Raw genomic sequence first — 23,171 nt, 5'->3', positions numbered from 1 at the left:
ATTCCTTTAGACATCATATGAAAGTTCAATGACAACAACAACAAGGTCGTAAGTCTCAACTATTTGGGGTCGACTGCATAGATTTTTTGTCACCATTGAGATATGAAAAAAATCATATGTTTAGTTAAGTTCAGAGTACTTAAAGCTTTATTTATAGTTTCTATTAAAGTGTTTTTAGGTCTTCCTCTACCTCTCTTCGTACCACTAACATTAATCATTTCATCCCTTCTGACTACCATATCTGGAGGTCTTTTAACTTTTAAGTATATGCTCATATCATCTTAAGCAATTTTCTCTTATCTTATCTTCTATTGAAACAATACCTAATCATTCACGAATAAAAATATTTCTTTTGCTATCTTTTCCAGTAACTCTACACATCCATCTCAACATTCTCATCTCGACAACACAAACTTCTTGTATATATTGTTTCTTAACTGTTCAACACTCAGATCCATAAAGTATTGTTGGTCTCACAACTTTCTTATAAATTTTTTCTTTTAATCTTAAAGGTATCCGATGATAACACAAGACTCTTAATGTCCCTCGCCATTTTAACCATCCACATCACATGAAAGTTATTATCCTAAAATACTAGTATAATTCTGCTTCTTAGATTGAAGCTTAACTAATAGAGCTATCAAACTAGCGGTCTCCAATGCACAAATTTTGAGTTCTTCTTTAAGATCTTTTACTATGTTCCTGATTCAACCTTTCCTTTTTCCAATGTCAAAATTTATTCAAAGTTATTTATCTTTTTTGGAGACCAAATCTGGAATCAAGGAATACAATTTTTCTTGATTTGGTTACGAATGTATGGAATTCACAGGTCCTGAACCAATATTCAGAGTTCAGGCTACCTAATTTTGGGTTGTTTATGTGCGATACAGGGCTTACCACCCAGTAAACCTTGTGAACCAAGCTTGCTACCCGATTCAGGCCTGATAATGGGCCTGGTTACCTGGCCTCGGTCGGGTGGTATGCACAACCCTTTTTTATATTTTAATCCTAAAAATAAAAAATACTTAAAAACACAACCGGTTGCATTTTCCAATTCAAAATTGTCAGAACAAAACCAGTTGCATAATTTTCTAAGAAAATTATTTCATCCTCTCTAGTCTACTTCAGTTTGAGGTTCGTTGATGATTTGACAACCTCACAATGGTTTGCATTTCTGTCAAGAATGTTATCTTTCGTCTTTGATTTATTTGGGATGCTAATTCTTGTAGCTTGTGTTTATGTCTAGAAACTTATATGTATTTGTTTTCTTGATCTTTTTGTGAACTTGTCATAGCCATGTAAAGGGATACTGCTCTTTGGTCCTCCTGGTACGGGGAAAACAATGCTTGCTAAAGCTGTTGCTACAGAAGCTGGTGCAAACTTCATCAATGTATCAATGTCAAGCATTAGTTCGAAGGTAAAACTTTATTTTATAACTAACTGATCAGTGACAGCTTTTTGTTTCTGACTTCTAATCGTATCTAAATTTCTCTTTAAAACAGTGGTTTGGCGAGGGGGAGAAGTATGTAAAAGCAGTCTTTTCACTAGCAAGTAAAATTGCTCCTAGTGTTGTTTTCGTTGACGAGGTCAGCTGACTTAACTGTTTACATTTGAAATTGATGAATGATTTTCTAATATTTTTATGCTAAAAATTTTAAGTACCAATCTGATTGGTGCATACCAATTGGTATTTACCTGTATGACCAAGGAGCAATTGGTATAGGACCTTATATCTTGGTACCGGTTATTTTTCATTTAAAAATATTTTTCAGCGATATTGGACTGTACATCTCGGTAAATAGTTTGGTATAATGGTACTGTACTCATCTGTCAAGGTGTCAAAAACAATATTGGACTGAGATTTTAAACCTTAGTCTTCTAGTTGTGCAGTATTAAGGAACAGGATTCAAATTTTCTTAATCTTTTGTTTAGTATTTTTCTTGTGTGCTTATAGGTTGACAGCATGTTGGGGAGGCGTGAAAATCCTGGAGAACATGAAGCCATGCGGAAGATGAAGAATGAATTTATGGTCAACTGGGATGGTTTACGCACTAAAGATAAAGAACGTGTATTGGTACTAGCTGCAACCAATAGGCCTTTTGACCTTGATGAGGCTGTGATAAGGAGGCTTCCACGAAGGTAGACATCAGTATATTATTTTCAGTGTTCAACAAAGATTTGTCTTCACTCTTCACCTAATCATAAATTTATTTTCTTTTGACAGATTAATGGTGAACTTGCCAGATTCTGCCAATAGAGAGAAGATACTTAAAGTAATATTAACCAAGGAAGATTTGGCACCAGATGTTGATACGGAAATTCTAGCAAATATGACTGATGGGTATTCAGGAAGTGATATGAAGGTCTGTATCTTCTTATAGCATGTTATTTGGACCATTTTTCTTCATAATTTTTAGGGCTACAAGTAAATGAGATATTTTATCCTTGCAATCAACTTCAGAATCTTTGTGTTGCTGCTGCACATTGCCCCATTAGAGAAATCCTGGAAAAGGAGAGGAAGGTTAGTGCTTTCCTTGATGCCAAACTTAACATTGTCTTTTTCTTGTGATTCTTGAAGTTGACTTGTCAGTGTATGATAGTCATCATGCTTCATGAAACATGTTTCTGTTTTTAACTAGTTACATCATCTTCCTATAGTAAAGAGATAGTAGGCTTAGTCTTTAGACCGTGAGTGCTTATTTGTGTATGCTGTTGATTATTTGGTGTAAGAAAGACTCCGACCTTACTGTTAATTTGGACTTGATTTGAGTAAATTGTACAGTTTTAATATTCCAAGAAGGCTTTTTGCAGGACAAAGAGCACTCACATGGATTTTAAGTGCTTTTGTCATACCAACTGTTGTTTGAGATGATTTTCCACAGCTTTTGTTGACTTATTTCATTTCTTACAGATAATGGGTGAAATCTCACTTTTCATTAAAAGGAAATATTTCATTATCATGTCTTTCTGAAGGTTTAAATAAATAATTCTTGTTTATAATCCAACGTGTCAGTGGTCATAATGAGCTTCACAGTGAAATCCTAGTTTAACAATGATGTAACGCCATGTTTCACAGTGAAATGAACTTGAAAAGAAGAATGCACCATTTGCTTGACCTGTTTGCATTACAGGGCCAACTTTATCATGTAACACACAGACAAATGGATGGATAATAATTAGCATCACCAAGGTTTGTTGCAAAAGAAATTTGAGTGCATCCTATCTCTTGTCCTGGTTGCTTTGTGAAATGAAGGTTGCTGTGTCAATTATACTTGTATTTCATGCTGTAAACTAATTCCTTCTAAATTCATGTGTAAACTAATCCATATGATCCCGATGCCTGTCCATCTAGCTGGGCGGTGCAACCGCCTGAGCTCGGTCTCCGAGCTCTGGTTGGGCGGTGCAACCGCTTGAGCTTGGTCTTCGAGCTCTAGCTGGGCGGTGCAACCGGCCTAGTCAGGCGGTGGCACCGCTTGAGCTCGGTCTCCGAGCTTTGGCAGGAGGTGCAACCGCCCCTGACAGGAGGTGGCACCATCTAGAGGCTCAGTCTTCGAGCTCTGCCAGGCGGTGCAACCGCCAGACCTCGGAATTCCGGGAATTGATAGTTTTGAGTTCGGAATTCAAACTGGGTTGGGGCCTATAAATACCCCACTCCTTCAGCAATATCAGAGTAACCAAAAACCACCGAAATCCTAATCTTACTCTGTGTTTTTGAGAGCTCAAAAAGTGTTGTATGAGTTAAAAGTTCTCCTTCTTTTCTTCCAAGTTTTGATCTGTCAAGAGCACTAACACTGGCTTCTCTCACCTTATAGCACTTGGGGCCTGTTTGTTCCATCGAAACTGAAGCACTGAATTTAACTTTCGGTGGAAGTCGCATTAGTTCTCATGTTTGTTTCACCTGAAGTGAACTGGAATTTGGAAATGGAGTCTCAGGTCTTAAATTCCATGTAGGCTACAGTACATAAACATCCGTAGTCATTTATGGAAAAGTGAGAAAGAAGATCAGTTATTTGATTTGACTCCAGGTAACTCCAACTCAGTGACTATGGAATGGAAATTGATATGGGAAACTCTACATTAGTGCTGGTTTTCACATTCATTGAAATTAGGAGGCCCTTAATCTTAGTCAATTGTTTCCAATTCCTGCTTAACCAACCATCTAACATCCTAGAATCCATCAATAGCCCAGTATCACGTGAAGCTATGAAGCTCATCATTTTTTTTTGTCATTCAAACTCCACTATAATCTTCCACGGTTCGACCAACTTGCCTCATTAGTATCAGTGATTTAAAAAGGCGCTCGGGCGCTCGGGCGAGGCGAGGCGAGGCCCGAGCGCCTCGCTTCATTTCCAGGTGGCGCGCTTCAAAGAGGCGTCGCCTAGGCGCTCGCCTGAGCCTAGGCGCCGGGAGCTTCGGGCGAGCGCCTGGGTTAAACCAGGCGCTCGGGCGAGGCGAGGCGAGGCCCGAGAGCCTCGCTTCATTTTCAGGCGGCACGCTTCAAAGAGGCGCCGCCTAGGCGCTTGCCCGAGCCCAGGCGCCGGGCGCTTCGGGCGAGTGCCTGGGTTAAACTAGGTGATCAAACCAGTGGTTTAGGTCTGGTTCGGTCTTCGGTGCTTTAGTTGGTTCAATCGAACCAACTAAAGCATCGATATCAGCACGACTTCCCCAACCCTCACCCTGCTCGTCGTTCACGCTGCTCGTTGCTGCTGTCGCCGCTCCCGCCGCCGCTGCCACTGTTGCTGCTCGCCGCTCTCGCCGCCGCTGCCGTTGCTCGCTTTTATCGCTGCCGCTGCCGTTGCCGTTGCCACTGTCGCCGCTCGTCGCTCCCGCTCCCGCAGCCACTGCCACTGCTCGCTGTTGTCGCTGCCTTTGTCGCCGCTCCCGCTGCTTGCTGCTACCGCTGCCACTGTCGTCGCTCGCCGTTGTCGCTCCCGCTTTTCTCAGCTCCCTCGGTCTTCCCTTACACTCTTCTCTTCTCTTTCGCTTCTCCTCTTTTGAAATCAAAAGTATACTGTTAAAAATATATAGTATACTGTTATACTGTATACTGTTAACAATATACAATATACTATTAACTGTCTACAGTATAACACTATTATTTTGATTTTAATACTATTAATTTTAATATTATTAATTTTTAGTGCCTCACTTCGCTTGGGCGAGGGCCTGGGCGAGCGCCTAGCGCCTCAAGCGTTTTTGGACCGTGACGCCTTTTGGTGCATAGCGCTTTTTAAATCACTGATTAGTATATGTTCTATACTGTTCCTATATCCTAGTGTTGGAAACCTACTTTGTAGGCAAAGAAAAAGCTGTCAATTTATTTCATCAAGACCATGTAATAAGTACAAAAGAGAAATAGAAGGTAGAAGAAAAAGGTTGAAAAGATGCTGTGATTGATCTTCTCATGAATACTATCACTGGTTATGTAGAGACATCATTGAATAACCAGTTAAGTTCTTTATATCAGTCTCTTCGCACTCAAAAACTCTTTCAGTTTTGTAAAAAATTTGGTAATATCTTTGATCAAAATAACTGGGTTGCTATCCATTCTCTCTAACATTCGTGCTCCTTCCTTTCCAAGGTGCCCTACAAATATAGTAATGATTCCATCTCAGCCACCTCTTTTTCTTTTTAGATGGGTTCTTGCTCGATTTTTTTCAAAAGTGGATGCAGGGAGGTCCTAAGAGTTTGAGAAAGGAAGTGATCAAACTCGAAACAGACATTGTATATTTAAAATATGCTCAAAACCAACAAGATTCAATATCAATGCCTGCTCTAGTATGAACTTCCTGTTAGTTGCTTAGCCTGTGATACTTTTGTTTTCTGGCAACATCAACATCGGCTGCATTTTGGTGGTGATTTATGGAGTTTTAATTTAATTGTTTTTATCTGAAGTCAGCTTTTACCCAACATATTTAATTGTTGCATTGCATTTGGTAAGAGACTAGTTCATGTCGTATGCTGCCATTTAGTCTTAAGTGCATCTAACGTATCTGTTAACTAGTGATGTGTTACTCCTTGTAATATAGGTTATTGTTTCTTCAATTATGCCCTAGACGTGTGCATGGGAGCATTTGAGCTTCTAGCTATGGCTCATGCTATCTAGCACTTGTTCTATTTTCAGAGCATTTGAGCTGTTTTTCTAGTATTGTCTTCTGTGGCTCAGCGAGTCTGCACCTTTGAGATAAGCATAACTCTTGCATTTTCTCTATTGCCAAATGAAATTTAAGAGAGTTTCTCCATTGAATGAGTTTAAGACAAACTTTATCTCTGATGGTTTCCTTGTATAAATTCAAGTTTCTGGACACTGTACCTATTTTATCTTGTTGGGCTTTGCTAGGAATTTGCATCAATTCGGAGCATTGACATCAGAATGATAACAATGCATAAATTTGTCAAATTCTTCAAGGAATATTTTAGATACCACATGTGTGGTGACGGTCACATTTTGCTTCTTTCTCTGAGCTTCTGCTTTTGTTTTGACTTTTGATCGGTGCTGCAGCAATTCCACTTAGTGCCTCCAAGCATCTGCTTCTTGTGAATTTACTTCCTTTATATCTGCAGGAGAGAGAGAAAGCATTAGCAGAGGACAGACCTTTACCACTCTTGCATGGTAGTAATGACATCCGTCCTATAAACATGGATGACTTTAAATATGCACATGAACAGGTAAACTCACTGTAGTTATCCATTTTGATTTATTACAGTTGTGTCGTGCTACAGTCCAATTCTATCACAGGCACCTCTAATTTTTCACAGCTGTGCTGCAGTCCTCTTCGATCAGAGGCACCTCTAATTCTGACACACTTCTAGCATCTTTACCTCATATCTTTTCTGGTTTTATATTATCTGAAAATCCAATATTTTTCTAGCGTTTTCGGGTTCTATGTACCTGTGTTTGTCTAAGCCATTCCTTTTTGTCAGATTGTAAAAGCCACTTGGTCTCTTAGACACATCCTCTCTTGCTTTTATGGTAGTAATTAACCTGCGTATGACCTTGGGTGTTCTAGATTTTTCTCCCTGGGAACGGTGTCTCATCTTGAAACAGACGTGTAATGCAACATAACTGTATATATATGTATATGGTTGGCTTTTTTTGTGTTGGGAATACCTATTGATAACATCTTGGTGTGAATATAGGTTTGCGCTAGTGTTTCATCTGAATCCTCAAGTATGAGTGAGCTTCTTCAGTGGAATGAGCTGTATGGGGAAGGTGGTTCTAGGAAGAAAAAGGCGCTCAGCTATTTCATGTAGCAGATATCTATCTTGTACAGCTCCTTTTTAAAGCTCTTCCACAGAAAATCTGAGGATTGGCGATCATTACTGGCGGCACTTCTTTTCAGGTTCTTATGTAACATATGCATGCCGAGTCATATTTAATGTTAAATTATATTCGAATTTAGTTTAATTTTAGATGGAGCAACCTACTTAATGGAATCTATTTCCATGGGTACTCGATACAATCCCTTGAAAAGTGGATAAACTTTTGGTACAAGGAATTCTCTTTCTAATTTATTCTCTTGTTATTCAACTGTTTGATCTTACAATTTGCTGGGTTATGATCAGGCTTCATCTGCCCAGAGACTGTTTTCCTACCCTGGACACTTCTCTGTAGGTCTTTGAGGGTTCTTACCTTTTATGCACATGTTCTTTTATGTGCTTACATTGCCCAAAATACTGCAACTATAGAACAATGTTGTGTTTTCTTTTAGGCTCTTTTCAGAGACCATCTTATCCAAGATTGTCTTTGCAGCATTCTGCAATCTTTCTGTGGACGTCTCATGAAACATGAGAAATTCCATGGATGTCAAAGATGGCATTCAATGAAACAAACAGCACCATCCACAGCAGTTTAAAGGATGTTTTTCCAATTACAGTACGGCACTGTCCTTTATTAAGATATGTTGCATTTACTGAGACTTAGAGTAGACAGACAGTACTGAGTTCTACAAGTGGGGAAAAAGATTTATGACTTACCATGGTTGCTTATTTTTGAAAGTTATAATGTAGTATAATCTTAAATATGCTATAAACTCTATTGTAACAATTTGTTGTAGTGAATCATTGTTGTTTTAGCTTGTCATAACTTTTTTTTCTTTTATGGTGAAAAGGGTTGTTATGAGTTATAAGTGATGATTATATTTGTTTGATTTGCATATGACTATGGAAAATTGAACACACAGCACTGGTAAGGAAAATGTTAATACTGAACACCAGAATGTCATATTTTATAAAACTGTCCAAATAATATTTTAGTATTTATGATTTGTCATGGTTGCTTACTTATGGACAGAGTATACTCCTAAATATGCTATAAATTGTAGTGAACAATTCTTGATTGAGCTCGTCACAACTTTTTTTGTTAAAAGAGCTTATTATTTAAGTTAAAATTGATTATTTGTTCTCTGTTTTGCATATGATTTAACAGAAGGTGATGTTTTGGAAAATATCAATACTGAACAGCAGAATATCATATAATATGAAACTGATTAAATAAATTGGAAGCACTTTTAATAGATGGGTTCCTTTGTTAGAGCATATCTATGGTGTTAGATTTTAATTTCTGCCATTTATATTTCTTACTCAATCTAATATATTCTAACTTAAGTTGTAACCTGTTTCTAATGGGACGTTTTAGTCGGTGTAATTGTCTGTTAATTCAGATGTTCATGTGGCCACTGAAAATATTTTATCTGCATTTCTTAAATATATTCTTGTTCATCTCAATTCTTTGTCACTTGTTAACGTGTGTGTAGGTTCATTGCTCATGTATTAGAAACAATTCTATGTGCAAAATTGAGATAGAATTTAATTGTATTAAACTATAAGATTGAGATAGATATAGGAAGCAACTATATATGATAAGAGGACTTATTAAAAGCTTCAATAAATTTAAATTGAATGGTTAGGTGAGAGGGAGTGTCACCGGTGGGACGATTAACTAATTAACTTGGTAACTATAGTCACAGGTCAAAAAATTTAGGTTAATGGTAGTATATTTGTGAAGTTCTTATATGCCGATTTCGATGTGGGTCTAAACTTAGGGTAGCCTAATGCTATTGTCAATGTTGGATTTTTCATTGGTACATATGAGATGTTAATTCTGTCATTATGTGTAAGCCTCAATTATACTATAGATAGTCCTTTTCTTGGCGGATATCTTCTCATATGCAATATTAGGTCGATTATGATAACATTCGCCACAACAATTCTGTCCAAATCTTTGTAGATTTGGATCAACCAAAAGCATTTAGCAATGGCTTTGTTCAGTAATAATAAAGATTCTTTCTCCAAATCTTTGCCTTGACCTTCATTCATGCCATCCTTGAGTATGAGCAAACTTCCTATGCAAATCTGAACTTAGAAAAGGTGTGGTCACAATAGTCTGAGTACCTTTGAAAAGCCATTCAGTCTGTTTCATAATAGTTTTCATAGAGAGACTCTTCAACTTAGACTGAGCTTTTATGAAGTATTTTCTTTCTCTTCTTGTTTACTTGTAGGGATAAAGATCGTGTACATTAATTCTCCTGATGTGCATTGATTACCTCGAGCCAGTATTTTGGCTGTGTGATCTGAAGAAAACTGCTATTTAACGATCATACAATTAAATCTTCTTACTAACATATCCAACAGCCCATGGCACCTCAACCTTCTCCCACCCACCATTCTGCCACCCTCGCATAGATTCGGTGCAGCTCGATCGTTTTCATGGTGTTTCAATTGGTCAAAAGACTCATCATTCACTCTTATCGAGTGGTCACCGGCAAGCCTCACGTCGATGTTTAAGCTGTCTTCTTCATGGCAGCGTCAACCCCATCCCTCACGTCAAGATGAGAACTTGATGCTCTTCCTGCCACCTATGCCGCCTAAAGGAGATTGGTGCCTTTCACTCTGCAGTACTCTTGACGTCCTGCACTCTCTCTCTCTCTCTCTCTCATTCTTTCTCTCTGGAGATGGTGAAGAAAGCTCAGGCAAGAAATCCGGCGAGGCTTTTGTATAAATAATCAAAAAATAAAACGAAATTTATCCTACCATGAGGTCTGGCTACGGTCAACGGCTGTCGGCTATGGTCGTAGACCAAGCAGGTGCGTTCCGATAGGAGTGGCGGGCGGGCCCCACCTAATCACCCCTCGGCACGAAGGTTGGCACGGTCACTGACGGCTGTGATCCGGCCCACCTTTTCTTTTCAGATTTCGTTATCCTTCCCCGTCTTCCACGGCCCGTGATGCTGCTTCAGCCGTCAGATCTCATCTGTGCCGCCGGGGCCCGTCGACAGCCCCGGGATAACTATCACAATTAGGGTAGTATCCTTCACGGCAGGATGTTCTAACCTACGGTGAGCCGCTTATGTGGCGACGTGTGGGAGGCGATAAGACTTCCCACCGCGTACTCCGGCTCGGTAACTCGGCCGCCCGCTACGCCTCCCGCACCGCCTTGGACACCCACCATGTATATATAAAGCCTGCCGCGTCTTCATCGTTAGAGAACGGCTCGTCATTCTTTCGTCCCCGCGGCGCAGGTTAGCGGGCGGATGGAGGTGATGAGGCACGCCTCCACTTTCCTGCGGCCGCCTCCGCTTACCCCGGCGGCCGACGGGCCCCCGCTAACGTACGCGCTCGTCGTGCTGAACCAGCGTCTCCCTTGGTTCGCGCCCGTCCTGTGGAGCCACGGTGAGCGCATCTTCGTCTCTCCCTCCCTCCCTCTATCTCCCCCAAGTTGTCTCTCTAGGGCTTAAGTTGGGTTCCTGTGGAGGCTGATGCCGCTGGGTATTCGGATTTCTTTTTCTGTGGAAGCAGCAACGTTGCGAGTCTTTGCCGATGGAGGGGCAAATCGGGTGTATGACGGGATGCCGAGGCTCTTCCCTGAGCAAGATCCGCTTGAAGTTCGGCGCAGGTTTTTTTTTTTTTTTTTTTCCTGTTTGGGTTAATGTTTGAGCTTTTCAATCTTCATCACATGAACTAATTTGCGTTGTAGATATTGAAACTCAACTTGAATTCATTGCTTACTTGTATTTCGTTTTGAAATTTAGGCATGCTGTGGTTTTAGGAATATATTTGCATTTTTTGTGTCGTAATTGGTTATTTTCCATTCTGAGAACGATCATGAAGGACTAAGTCACGGACTATTGGAATGTTCTGCTTAGTTAATATGTATAAGAGATTTATTATCTTGTAAATTATAAATGACCTTTTGCAAAAAATTTTCGTGAACCTGCAAGTATTTTACACTCATATAGACTGCATCGCAGTTGCTAAAAGGGTGCATTCAAGGGTTGATAAGTATTCTAGGAGTCCTAATTGTGTTCTAACCACTTTGGAGAAGTTCTAATTAAATTCAAACTTTTTGGCGGATTAGGATTAGGATTTAGATTAGGAATTTAAGTAGAAAGAGTCTTTAAAGAATTAGGATTTGTTTCTGTAAACGTGAGTCTCAAGGTTTTAATGAGAGGAAGAAGAAAGACAGTTTGGGTGCTCCTTAGGGTGTTCTCGAGAGGGTTGAGAGAAGAATTCTCTGGGTTTATGGAAGAGGGTATACAAGGGGTTTTGGGCTTGGGTTTGGGTTAACTCAAGGGAGAGTGATTCTTTGTATTGGTTTTTCTCTTATAGTGAAGAATTTGATTTTTTTCCATTGACTTAGGTAGGGAGTTACCCAACTATGTTAAGTTATTTTTGCTGTATTTACTATAGAAAAATTTGATGAAAGAAATAATTTTATCCTATGACAGAGAAGGGTGAAGGATATTCTTGTTCAGCAAGGCCTAACAAAAATGTTGAAGGGACAAGCAGGAAAACTAGAAAAGATGAGTGACGAAGATTGGGTAGAGTTTGAGGCTAAGTGTGTAAGAGCTGTTCGTCTTTGCATCGCTTTATTAATAATGTTATTGATGATGATTCTGTCGCGACGATTATTTAAGATAAGTTAGAAAATCTTTATCAGGCTAAAAGCTTAATTAACAAGTTATACCTGAAGTGAAAGTTATATAAGTTGCAAATGGAGAAAGACGAAGGCCTAGTAGAGTATCTGAATGTATTCAAAGGAATATTGAATTAACTGAAGAAAGTTGATGTGAATATTAACGAAGAAGACAAGGCGTTGTTACTTTTTATATTGTTTGTCGACTCCTATGACAATTTTTTGGAGATGATACTGTGTGAGAAGGATACAATAACTGTGAGAAGGTCAATGAATGCTCTTTTGTGATGGATGATGATGGAGATATTCTCGCAAGCTTCAAAGGTAATATTCTATCTTTCCAGAAGAGTTGGTTTTTAGATTTTGCCTATGTTACTCATGTTTGCACTCAGAAGGATTATTTTGATTCACTAAATAACAAGTTGGCTAGTAAGTTGAGTTTGGATTGCATAGTTTGGAGGATATGGTGTATGTTTCAAAGATGTGGAAGAATCTAATTTTTTTAAGTCGTGTAGATGTCAAGGTTATTTGGATTGCATGGTCTTGACGAGAGGAAGATTATATCAAGGGTTATATCACCTAGAAAGAAGTACAGTAAAGATCTCAAAGGGTTGGAAACAGGTTGCACATGCAGGGATGATATATACCTACAACAGCAAGCTTCATTCGTGGTGCAGAAAATGAATAGTGATATTAATGATTTCCAGGATGCAGACAATTGTGAGGGAAAAAAATCTTGCTTGGTGGTGAAACAGTGAGAGTTCTCTTTTTGGAATCAAGTAGTGCCATTGATTTGGTTCTAGCTATATAGGATGCATTGGCAAGTTTACTGGAATCAAGTACTGTGCCATAAACTGATTCAGTTTGTATAGTTGTGGTGAATTCTTTAAGCCAATAGTTTAGTTTATAATTAGGTGTTGTATCATAAACTGATTCAGTTGTATAACTGTGGTGAATTCTTCAAGTCAATAGTTCAATCTTTGCAGGAGGCACAAAATGAGAAAATACTCACTAAGGTGGAGATTGTTAGGGTTGATAAGTGTTTTTTTAGTTGTTCTAATTATGTGTTAACTACTTAGGAAGAGTACTAATTAAATTCAAAATCCTTGGTGCATTAAGATTAGGATTTAGATTAGGGATTCAAGTAGGAAGAGTTTTTAGAGAATTAGAACTTTCTATAAATTCACATTGAGTTTCAAGGTTTGAAAGGCGGAGGCAAGATACTTTGGGTGGTCCTTAGGGTATTCTCTGGTAGATCTATAGAGAGTTGAGAGAAGAGTTCTTTGGGTTTATGTGAGAGGGTATACAAAGGGTTTCGGGCTTCGGCTTGGGTTTGGGTTAACTCAAGGAAGAGTGACTCCTTATATTATTATTTTTTTCATATAGTGAATAACTTGGTTTTCTCCATGCGTGTAGGCAGGGAGTTGCTGAATCACATTGAATCTTGGATCGATGTTCTGGTATTTTCTTGATTGTTGATTTCTGCAATTTCTTTTGTTTTGGAAGTCTTCTCTCCCTCCTAAAATATTGTTTTAAAAGTCACAAACACATATAATTTCTATTTGATAACCTAATAATGTAAACTAAAGATGAATTGTGTATACAAAAATGATAAGGAATTTGAGGAATCCAAATGTTCTAGTGGTAACATATGTTGAAGATTATGTTCAAGTGATGCATATCCTGCTTTAATGAAAATCTTACTTTGTGACTATCCATAGTTTGGTAGTTAAAATTAAATTATCATTCATGTGTACCACTGTTACGAATAATTTGATGCAAAATTCTAGCAATTTACTAGCTGCCTAGGTAACAGGCTGGCGTTTTCCCTCTAGGCTGACATATATGGTCTGCAACTCCAAAAGGACTAGGCATTTAGGCAGTGTAAACAACTAATTACCTGGATAGACTGCTAAGCAGCTAGATTGCTGCATGCGACAAGTATGCTACAGAGTTGAGAATAATGGATACACAGGTCGGATTGGAGGCCCAAATATCTTAACTCACTGGAAACCACTGCCCTGTTGTTCTATAGGAAAAGCAATTTTGTTTCTTCCCATTAATACAAAAAAAAATCTAATTTTATGTACACTGTTTTATGTCTCTGTATCTTACTAATTTTCATGGAAGAAATTGTTAAGAGTTACTGAATTCATCTTTTCTTCTTCTTTTTTTAATTGTCAAAGGTACAAACCAGATTTAATTAGAGGTGACATGGACTCAATAAGACCAGAAGTGAAGGAATTCTATTCCAACCTGGTAGATTCTTTGTTCAAATATTGTTGTATTATATTTGTTGATATCTTATCTAGTGAATATCTTATTGATATGGAGGTGTGTTATCTTGTGCTTCTTCTACATAAATGACAAAATCTGGCTGAAGTTTTGCCCTAATACCGCTATGAATCTGTGATGGTCGACCCATCTGTCTTCATGTGCTAAGAATGATGCATTAGGATTCATGTTCTGCTAGGACAAGGGGCATCTCCCATATTCAAGAGTGGTTTATATCAAGGTATGCAATACCGTACCATACCAGTGTTTCAAGGTTGGCTCGGTACGGTACGGTACCGTGTATCGGGCGGTACGCCAGGGCGTACCAAGCGGTACGCCAGGGCGTACCAAGCGGTACGTGGTACGCCAGGGCGTACCAAGCGGTACACCTAATTTAGGTGTAAAACCCTTCGAAAATACCTGAAAATAAAAAAAAAGTTAGGATAGGGTTTTTAAGTTAGAAATAAATATAGTAATAGCATAAGTTTAGCAAAATCAATGTAAATTAGGTAAGAATAGTATCACATATCTTTTTTGGGCTTTGAAGAATATCTTGTGCAAGGTTCGTATTTCAGTCCATTACGAATTGTCCTTATATAAACATACCTCTTGATTAGAAAGTTCTTCCTCTTAATCTTTCCAAATTAGCCTTGATTCAATTCATAAATCGTTGTTTTGTAGAGTTTAGGAGAGTACAAATGTGAGAAAAAAAGAGTTTGAGATAGTTGAAGAGAGTATGAAAAATGTAATGGAGTGAAATAGGGGAGAAGAAGGGGTTTAAATACTATGAGAAAGGGCTCCAACGGTCAAATTGACCGTTGGTGCACTGTATTTGACCGTTGGAGCACTGTATCACTGTTACCGAGCGGTTTTAAACATTTCTTCCTCTTACTGTAGCACGTTCCGTCCGGTAGCAAGTAGTCCGCGTATCGGTATGCCGTCGGACCAGTACATACCGCCCGTACTGGGCAGTACAATTCGCAATTGCATACCATGGTTTATACAAATTTCATGCTAGTTGGTATGGCTTGGGGTGCCTTCAAAAAAGGAAAGACAGAAAAGAAAAAAAGGCAAAGCATCACTTGACCTAGTGTCTTAAAATGAGAATATAAACCTAGTCTTTTTCTCATTTTCTGATCCTTCTCTGGCATCAATAGTGCTTCCTTTGGCATAGTTTTCAAAGAGAATTGCATCCTGATCATATTTTCTCCAGCACAATATTTCAAGCTTTGAGGTCTAGCGAACTGTAGACTCAAAAAAGGAATTGACAAATTGCTTCTAATGCATGAATTTGACCAACTTAGTACGGTCTTTATTTCTTAGCCGGTGCAATCAGATACATGCCAGTTCAACCCACAAATTAATTTAAAGCAATAGCTAGCTACGAATACTAATCCCTCCTATTGTGGGTGTTTGTGGAAGAGAGTACTACAACTGCTTCTATGAAATTCAGTTTTCTCAAAGGATACTAACTCGAAACACTGAAAATACATTCCATTTGCTCCAATTATATAAAATCTCAACCAACTAAAATTCTAACTCGATGTAGACTTAATTCACACTTCAGTTCTCCTTAATACTGATCATGATAACAAACCTTTAGTTCCTCTTGTCTAATTCAATTTTCAATATTCTAAAGACATATATCGTCACAACCTCTTGTTTAAGTAAGATGTGTGACATAGAACCTCCTAAAATGCCAGGGGGATCTATTTTGAAGCATCTCACTATTGATCTACTATGCACTTTGTAAAATACAAATCATACAAATAGGAACAAAATTATCGACTCAACACCTCAGGATTAACCCCCAGCATAGGGCCTTATATAAGTTTTCTTGGATGCATCATAAAATTTGAGTTGAATAGGCTATAGGATTTTGACAAATTGCAAGATTTAATGATGATATAGTCAATATTATGTAAATACCATATATCTGACACTTAAATTCAATGTTAGACCATCACTTGAATTGTTCTTTTCTTAAGCATGATTGAACTCATTAAATGAATTTACACCAGCATTTTTGGGGAGTTGAGCACATGTTTAAATATTTTGTATATATTCATAGCTTGTCATTCATGTCCTCTGATTTTTTTTTGCTGTTTACGTACTGCAGTGCACAAATATTTAGGAATTCAGCTATCATGCATTTTGAATAAACTTTTCTTTTTTTTTGCAATAGTATAACTGTTGCAATCTATGATTTAGTACCCAAGATGATGTTATTGCAAACTTTCTCAATGGTGCTAATATGCATATTTGTTTGGCAGGGTGTCAAAATAGAGGATGTGTCTTATGATCAGGATACCACTGATCTGCACAAATGTGTAACTTTTATCTGTGACCTCACACCAAAATTGGACAGATCAAATGTAAGCTGCAAGAACATTATCTGAAATAGATGCGTAACTTATATATGATGTCGTTGGTTCCTTTTAGATGTGTCTTACAATTTTACTGTCTATAAATTTTTCATATTAGCAACGTGCAGATGCATGTGCACGATAATGATGATTAGAGATCAATATGACAATGTTGTGAACTTGTGATAGGTATGGGGAGTGTGTAAAAATGTAATACCGAAGAACTTAATTGGCAAAATGTTGGAGGCAATAAGGGATATGAATATAATGATCAGCATGTACAAGTTACTTTTGGATTTATGAAACCATGCAGGAAGTATGTAAGATGAGATCTCTGAATGAGATCAGTCATGAGAATGCAAGATGACTAAGTGGGTCCAAATTAGTTAGTGAATTTTCATGAATTGAAAAATCAAGTAGCTCATCATATATTTGATACTGTTGATTCTGGGGTTTCTTTTTCATTTGTCTTGCTAAATAAGTAGGCCATATAGGTAGAGATGTGAACATTCAGATTTGATAGACAATACAAAGGTATTAGTTCTTTCACATCCAAGATTAGACTAGTTAAAGATGAAGAAATGACAGGCTTAGAACACCTAATTTTGTCTCTGGATCACAGATATCTTTCCTTACTGGTAAATCTCACTCCATATCAAGAATGACACAGAACAAGATCATGAAGAGGTTGTTCATGATGTGGTAATTGCATATATGGTTTTGCGGTAAAGCTTGTAGTCTGCAGATACATGAGTGTGATCACATATCTGTTTTAAGGTTTGTTCTTGTTTGTAATTAACCTTTTGAGTACTCCAGTGTTCCTTAATAATATCGTACAATAACTTGGACCTTATCCATTTCTTATAGCTAATCTCTTGAATAGCTTACTAAATGAGAACAATTCCGTCCTATAAAATAAACACATAAGGTCCAGTAGAACAAAATTTTCCATTTATTGGTCTGGTAAATATAAGCTCAGAAATGACATTGTACTGCTAAATTTAGGCATAGCATGTTCTGTCTTTTAATTGGCTTCACTGGTCTTAGCTTCCTCTCCTCTACAAGAGGGGCTTCCTTTTACTATGCTTCAAACCAGGATATGGACACTTGATGCCCTTGAACATGGGAAACATGCTTGTTTAAACTGGCATATTATGAATCATATAATGTACCATCTGATCTGATTAATCTTAGGAATACTGCCTAACATGGTGAGATGCTGGTCAAACTATTATAGAAGATGGATGGATTGTGCTCATTTTTCATTTGAGATGAATCTTTTTCAGTATTCTTGTTGAAAATCATTATTGAGAATGATACACCAAAAGTTTTGGACTTCTTTTTTATCTTTTTCCGAAGCATCCTATTTCTGATATGGTTAACAATTTGTTGATCTAGGATTTTGTCATGATGTGAAACAAGAGGGAGGAAAAGAAAGCTTTCTGAAGTTTGTCTTGCAGAATATATAAGGAGATAATATTTAGTAAATGTTTGTATGAGAAAAGTGACTCTTGATGATTCTTCATAAGCATGTCATTGTGTAGGGACTAAACATATGACTGTGATCATGAAGGATATTAAAGAGCATCAATGTTGGGCATTTAAAAAGCATGGTGAGAAACAATATTAGCTTAGATTCATCGCTTTATAGGGTTTAGGAACTAGGACAGCGTTGAGTTATTGAAGTGCCAGAAATGATATATTTATAGACTTTGGAAGCTATAAAAGTTCAGTTAAATTGAAATTAATGGATGATGCTTTAAGAATGGTCTGATCATGTATCAAAGATCTGTTTTCTTATGGAATCACTTGCAAAATGACTGAAAGATATGTTTTTGACAAGAGAATGGGGGTTATTAGATCTGCATCCAAGTGTATTCAAGTTGCTGAGAATGTCTTTCTTTTCCTTGCTGCTGTACAAGTGGGTTAGCACACTTCATTTTCGCTGTTTACTTGAGGATTGTTCAAAAATTTCCTAGCAATGAGCAACAACTTTAGAAGTCAGATCAATATGGTACAGGAAATGGAGCTGAATGCCACTTGGAACTTGTTGCCTACTTACATTACTAAGTTCAAAGGACCAGTTTTTTATCTGTCAGCGTTGCTGCCGCCCTTTGCTAGATTCCCAGTGGTTGCCTAAATCGTCTCCCTATTTTCCGCTATGGATACTATGGTGGTATCCACATGACCTGAATTTTTATTATTAGTTCAAGAAAGTAATAGACACTTGCTCCTTGGTTTTAGTAGGCTGAGCACAGGATTTTCTTCCTCGTTTCAAGGGGTTTCTAGGTGGTCTTCTTGAAGTGGTAGATTCAACATTAAGCTGTATACAAGTTTTCTTTATGGATAAGTCGATGATTTGCTTAGTGCCTGCTACTAAATGTGATTTTGTATCAAGGCTAGCCATTTGATTGTATTGCTTGTCGTTCACACTTACACTTTCTTGCTTGTGTTCAACTACTCTTGAAAGGTTTGCCCTGTTTTGGTTTTAGAGTTTTACCTACTCGTTGCAGTTGTGCATTCTAGTCAGTGGAGCACTTGGAGGAAGGTTTGACCATGAGGCTGGTAACATCAATGTATTATACAAGTTCTCAAACATCCGGATTGTTCTTCTATCGGATGATTGCCTGATACAACTTCTACCGAGGACTCATTGCCATGAGATCCACATCCAGTCATCGGTAGTGGGCCCACATTGCGGATTGATTCCACTCGGTGCACCATCAGCGAGCACCACTACGACTGGCTTGCAGTGGGATTTAAGTAAGCATATCCAATCATTTACTTCTGTCTCCCTTTGTTAATCATAATTGTAAGTCTCACGAGTTGGCACATTTTGACTAGATACCTAAAATCTTCACTCTGTTCATCTGCAGCCAACACAAGAATGAGCTTCGGTAGTCTAATAAGCACTTCAAACATTGTGCGTGAGGAGAGAATAACAGTCCATTCTGATTCAGATCTTCTCTGGACGATATCTATTAAAAAGGATATCTGAGTAGTACATGTAGTACTTTATTCTATTTACTTTCCATGAGTGATATATACAGTGGTGATTATAGGTTTTATTTGGTAACATTTATCCCTGTATTCTGATTCAAGTGTTTCCATCATTTTTCATCTTCATTTATCGTCCAAGGATGTGGAAGCAAACAAGTTGACTTCTTAGGATGTCACCTTTGAATTCCATGGGTTTGCATCATTCGTTAGGCTACTACTCTTTTAGCTGGAGAAATTGAATCGAACCACTCTACGTTCCGATTTGACTTGTTCTCTTTGTTGGGTCCTTTGGATCGAAAAAGAGCAACACATCTATTGGTTCTACAAATTGAGAAAACTTATTGGTGTGTATATATATGATATGTCAATTTTTATACAATTAATGCATGTGAAAAAAAAATTATACTAAAGTTATATAAATAAGAAGAATATAAGATGACTTGAACTAAAGTACATAATTTTGAATAATATTGCACGTATCGGACGGTACATATTGGTACATGGACGTTTGTTATCGGATGAGATATATATATATATATATATATATATATATATATATATAATATCGTTCGGTATATAGAATAGTGGCATACAAAGCGAAAGTCGAAACTTCGATATTGTACGATATTTCAATCCTTGACCTAAACAATGAAAATTTACTTGTATTCATAGATTCAAGAAATAAATACAAAAAAAAGTTTCTTCGTAGCAGCGTAATTTTGTAATTTACTAATTTTCTAATTTTCTCCAATCGAATGTTACTAATTTTCTCCTATTTATATTGTCATCATATTCTGAAATAATTAAAGATCATCAACTATAACTCATCGTACTTTTAGTTGTGACCTAACTCGCGATTTCGCTTGCTGCTTAAGCGGTGGGATAAAGAACTTCTGAGATTGTGTTTCTTCCGACCAAATCATTCTCCAACGTCTTCGATCCCAACGGTCGAATTCCGGATACGGATCATCATCAAATGCAGCGGATGGGGTGGAGAGGACGCAGCCTGTCCGCCGAAGGATTCAAATTTCGAACGCCCAAATCCCCTTTCCCCACCTATTTCTCTTCGATCCCCATCGCCGTAGCTCAACGAGAACAAGGAAGAAGAAGGAGGAGGAGGAGGAGGAAAGATGGCTCTGAGATCCCTCGACAACGCTCTTCCCACGTCCATGGAGCGGCCCAAGAAGGTCGCCAAGGTGGCCGCCCCTCCTCCCGCGGCCAAGAGCCCGGCCCCCGCCCAACTTCCTCGCGATGTCCGCACCAACAACGAGAACACCCCACCGCCGGCACCGCCCATGGACCAGTCCGTCGAGTACGTCGCTTCCGAGGACCTTAAACCTCTCTCCGACCCCGACGCCAGGATGGCGGTATGTATTTAAGTGGGTTTTGGACTTGGGTGCAATTTGACTCCGTGATTTCGGCTCTAACGTTGACATGACCAGGTATTGTTGGATGAATTGAGTTCCAAAGATTGGACGCAAGTGTGCGAAGCGTTGAATGATTTACGGCGGATGGCTCTCCATCACTCTTCTCTTTTGGTTCCGATCTTGTGAGTTCAAATCTTCTCTCCTCTCTTTCGATGTGCCTACTTACTTGTAATTGAAGATGGAGTAGTAAAGGTGCTTGTTGATATGCCAAGGTGAAAAGATGGAGAACTACTGAGATCACAAAGTTACTGCTTATTATAGTATGTTAAGTCCGCGTGTTTTATCCAATTCAGAGGGCAATTAGCTACTTTTATCTTCTAGGAGAACCCAGATAATGGTAATCTTCATTTTGTTTTTGCTTCGGCCATGCGTGTGTTTGATCCCGTAGATGGATTGTCCACCATTAAAGCATTACTCAAAGGTTTGTACCGGTAACAGGTCTCTTTCTTTTGTGTACATCATCTTTAATCTAGCTAAGTTCCGCTATTTATCCCATCATTGTCCAATGGGCTTTTGATCGCGAAGCTTTCAAAATCGTGTCTTGGTAGACCACTAGGCTTGAACTCCGGCACCACATTTGAACATTATAATGCTGATGTTTTGTTGTTTCCTCTAAACTAGATCACATGTTATGCAAAATGTTAGCAACATAGTTAGTGCTTGTTTGGCTAATGTGTCTTTTATTTTTTGATGGTCAGGGGAAATGTGACGGAAGTGATAGTTAGAGCAATGAAAAGTCCGAGGAGTGCACTCTGCAAGACATCGATCATGGCTTCAGCTGACATCTTCCATTGTTTTGGTCATCTCTTGCTGTTTACAACAGAGAAAAATTCTTTTGGCCAGCTGGTAATTTCGTATTCCCTTCGTTGGCATTTTTATTCTCTGTTAAAACATATTACATTTGCAAACATTGTTTGTAAATGAAGAAGGCTTTCTGATCAATTAAATGCTTTTCCACCACCCAAGTCGCTAAAATTCGTGAAGTGACTTGGTGATAGGAGCTTCAAATTATGGGATCTATGTCCAGAATTAAAATCATGATTCAAACTACATGCTAACTTCTTGCCTAAAACAAGCTTAATGCTTATCTTGATAACCAGTGACAGACATTTTGATTGCAATGATTTGCTTAAAACCTTTGGAGCTGCTGCATGCTAACTTCAAATTATGGGATCTATGTCCGGAATTAAAATCATGTCGCTCGACCGGTCCAATAGAGAACTAGTATGGACGGTACATTAGTACATCTTAGTATATCATGTGTCGATACGTTTAGTATAACTCGATATGTATCGTATCAACAGCTGATCAGTACATCGGTACGGTACGGTATTCAGAACCTCGATTCAAATGGCATGCTAACTTTTTGCCTAAAACAAGCCTAATGCTTTTCTTTATGACCAATGACTGGCATTTTGATAGCAATGATTTGCTTACAACCTTTGCAGCTGCTGCAACTTTTGCTAAAAGCATCTCAGGACAAGCGATTCGTTTGTGACGAAGCTGAAAAGGCACTCGAGAAGATGGCTGTTTCCGTATCTCCTCTTCCCTTGCTCAAGGAGCTTCAATCTTATGTGCGTCATGCTAACCTTAGAGTGAGGGCCAAAGCTGCAGTAGCCATGTCGAAATGTGTCTCCAAAATGGTTTGTCTTTCCTCTGTATTTGTTATTCTCTGCTTAAAGCATAGACAACATATATCTAATTTGTTGTTCCCTCTCATTCTTCCAGGGTATTGAGGTTATGAAAGGGTTTGGACTCGCAACTCTTCTCCAAGTGGCTGCTGAATTGCTTAGTGACAGATTGCCCGAGGCTCGTGATGCAGCTCGGACCATTATTAATTCAATATACCGTGAATTTTCAAATGATAGTAATATAAAGGATGTTGATGAATCAGCAGCAGCAGAGTCATGGCAAAATTTCTGTGCTTCAAACTTGCCTCCCATTGCAGCACAGTCGGTAGCAAAGATTGTTTCGCTTAGTTTCATCTGTTCTTTGGCTTCTACATGAAATTTATCCACCATATTCCATGCTACTTTGCATTTCACGAGTTGTGAAATGTTTGTGCGGCATCGAAGCTGATGAACTCCTCTAAATTTAGAAGATCTAATAAGCATTCTGGTTTGTTTCTTTTGCATAGTGTTTTCTGGAACGTAAATTGTGTACTATACTGGTTTTTTTTGTTCTGTTGGTA

At 38.3% G+C, this 23,171-nt stretch overlaps 3 protein-coding genes across 5 annotated transcripts in view; all 3 read left to right on the top strand.

The window, feature by feature from the left end:
- Positions 1-7,531, top strand: part of LOC135627797 (uncharacterized) — a 28,806-nt gene extending 21,275 nt beyond the window's left edge. For all 3 annotated transcript variants that reach the window (XM_065134112.1, XM_065134113.1, XM_065134111.1), the window contains exons 22-28: positions 1,295-1,417; positions 1,503-1,586; positions 1,955-2,139; positions 2,225-2,363; positions 2,462-2,521; positions 6,565-6,669; positions 7,141-7,531. In XM_065134112.1, the coding sequence (XP_064990184.1) occupies positions 1,295-1,417; positions 1,503-1,586; positions 1,955-2,139; positions 2,225-2,363; positions 2,462-2,521; positions 6,565-6,669; positions 7,141-7,254 (810 nt within the window). In that variant the 3' untranslated portion in view covers positions 7,255-7,531. The remainder of the gene's footprint in view (positions 1-1,294; positions 1,418-1,502; positions 1,587-1,954; positions 2,140-2,224; positions 2,364-2,461; positions 2,522-6,564; positions 6,670-7,140) is intronic.
- A 2,766-nt stretch (positions 7,532-10,297) lies between these two features.
- LOC135627798 (thiamine pyrophosphokinase 1-like) lies at positions 10,298-19,679 on the top strand. The gene is made up of 6 exons (XM_065134114.1): positions 10,298-10,670; positions 10,797-10,893; positions 14,100-14,172; positions 16,461-16,562; positions 19,067-19,316; positions 19,430-19,679. The coding sequence occupies exons 1-6, from the start codon at positions 10,532-10,534 to the stop codon at positions 19,549-19,551; spliced, it is 783 nt and encodes a 260-aa protein (XP_064990186.1). The 5' UTR covers positions 10,298-10,531; the 3' UTR covers positions 19,552-19,679.
- An 853-nt stretch (positions 19,680-20,532) lies between these two features.
- Positions 20,533-23,107, top strand: LOC135626201 (uncharacterized). Its single transcript, XM_065131344.1, has 5 exons — positions 20,533-20,920; positions 20,996-21,102; positions 21,679-21,826; positions 22,429-22,623; positions 22,709-23,107. The coding sequence occupies exons 1-5, from the start codon at positions 20,684-20,686 to the stop codon at positions 22,985-22,987; spliced, it is 966 nt and encodes a 321-aa protein (XP_064987416.1). The 5' UTR covers positions 20,533-20,683; the 3' UTR covers positions 22,988-23,107.
- Positions 23,108-23,171: the final 64 nt, after the last annotated feature.

The sequence above is a fragment of the Musa acuminata genome, chromosome BXJ2-11, assembly GCF_036884655.1.
Source record: "Musa acuminata AAA Group cultivar baxijiao chromosome BXJ2-11, Cavendish_Baxijiao_AAA, whole genome shotgun sequence".
Lineage (NCBI taxonomy): Eukaryota > Viridiplantae > Streptophyta > Magnoliopsida > Zingiberales > Musaceae > Musa > Musa acuminata.
This window is presented reverse-complemented; position numbering and strand designations above follow the sequence as displayed.

Bases quoted from the DNA above. Each gene is read 5' to 3' on its own strand.
- LOC135627798 (XM_065134114.1), top strand. From the start codon at position 10,532: ATGGAGGTGATGAGGCACGCCTCCACTTTCCTGCGGCCGCCTCCGCTT. The intron at 10,671-10,796 runs GTGAGCGCATCT...CTGTGGAAGCAG, and splicing joins GCCCGTCCTGTGGAGCCACG to CAACGTTGCGAGTCTTTGCC. The intron at 19,317-19,429 runs GTAAGCATATCC...GTTCATCTGCAG, and splicing joins TGGCTTGCAGTGGGATTTAA to CCAACACAAGAATGAGCTTC.
- LOC135626201 (XM_065131344.1), top strand. From the start codon at position 20,684: ATGGCTCTGAGATCCCTCGACAACGCTCTTCCCACGTCCATGGAGCGG. The intron at 21,827-22,428 runs GTAATTTCGTAT...CAACCTTTGCAG, and splicing joins AAAATTCTTTTGGCCAGCTG to CTGCTGCAACTTTTGCTAAA. The intron at 22,624-22,708 runs GTTTGTCTTTCC...TCATTCTTCCAG, and splicing joins CGAAATGTGTCTCCAAAATG to GGTATTGAGGTTATGAAAGG.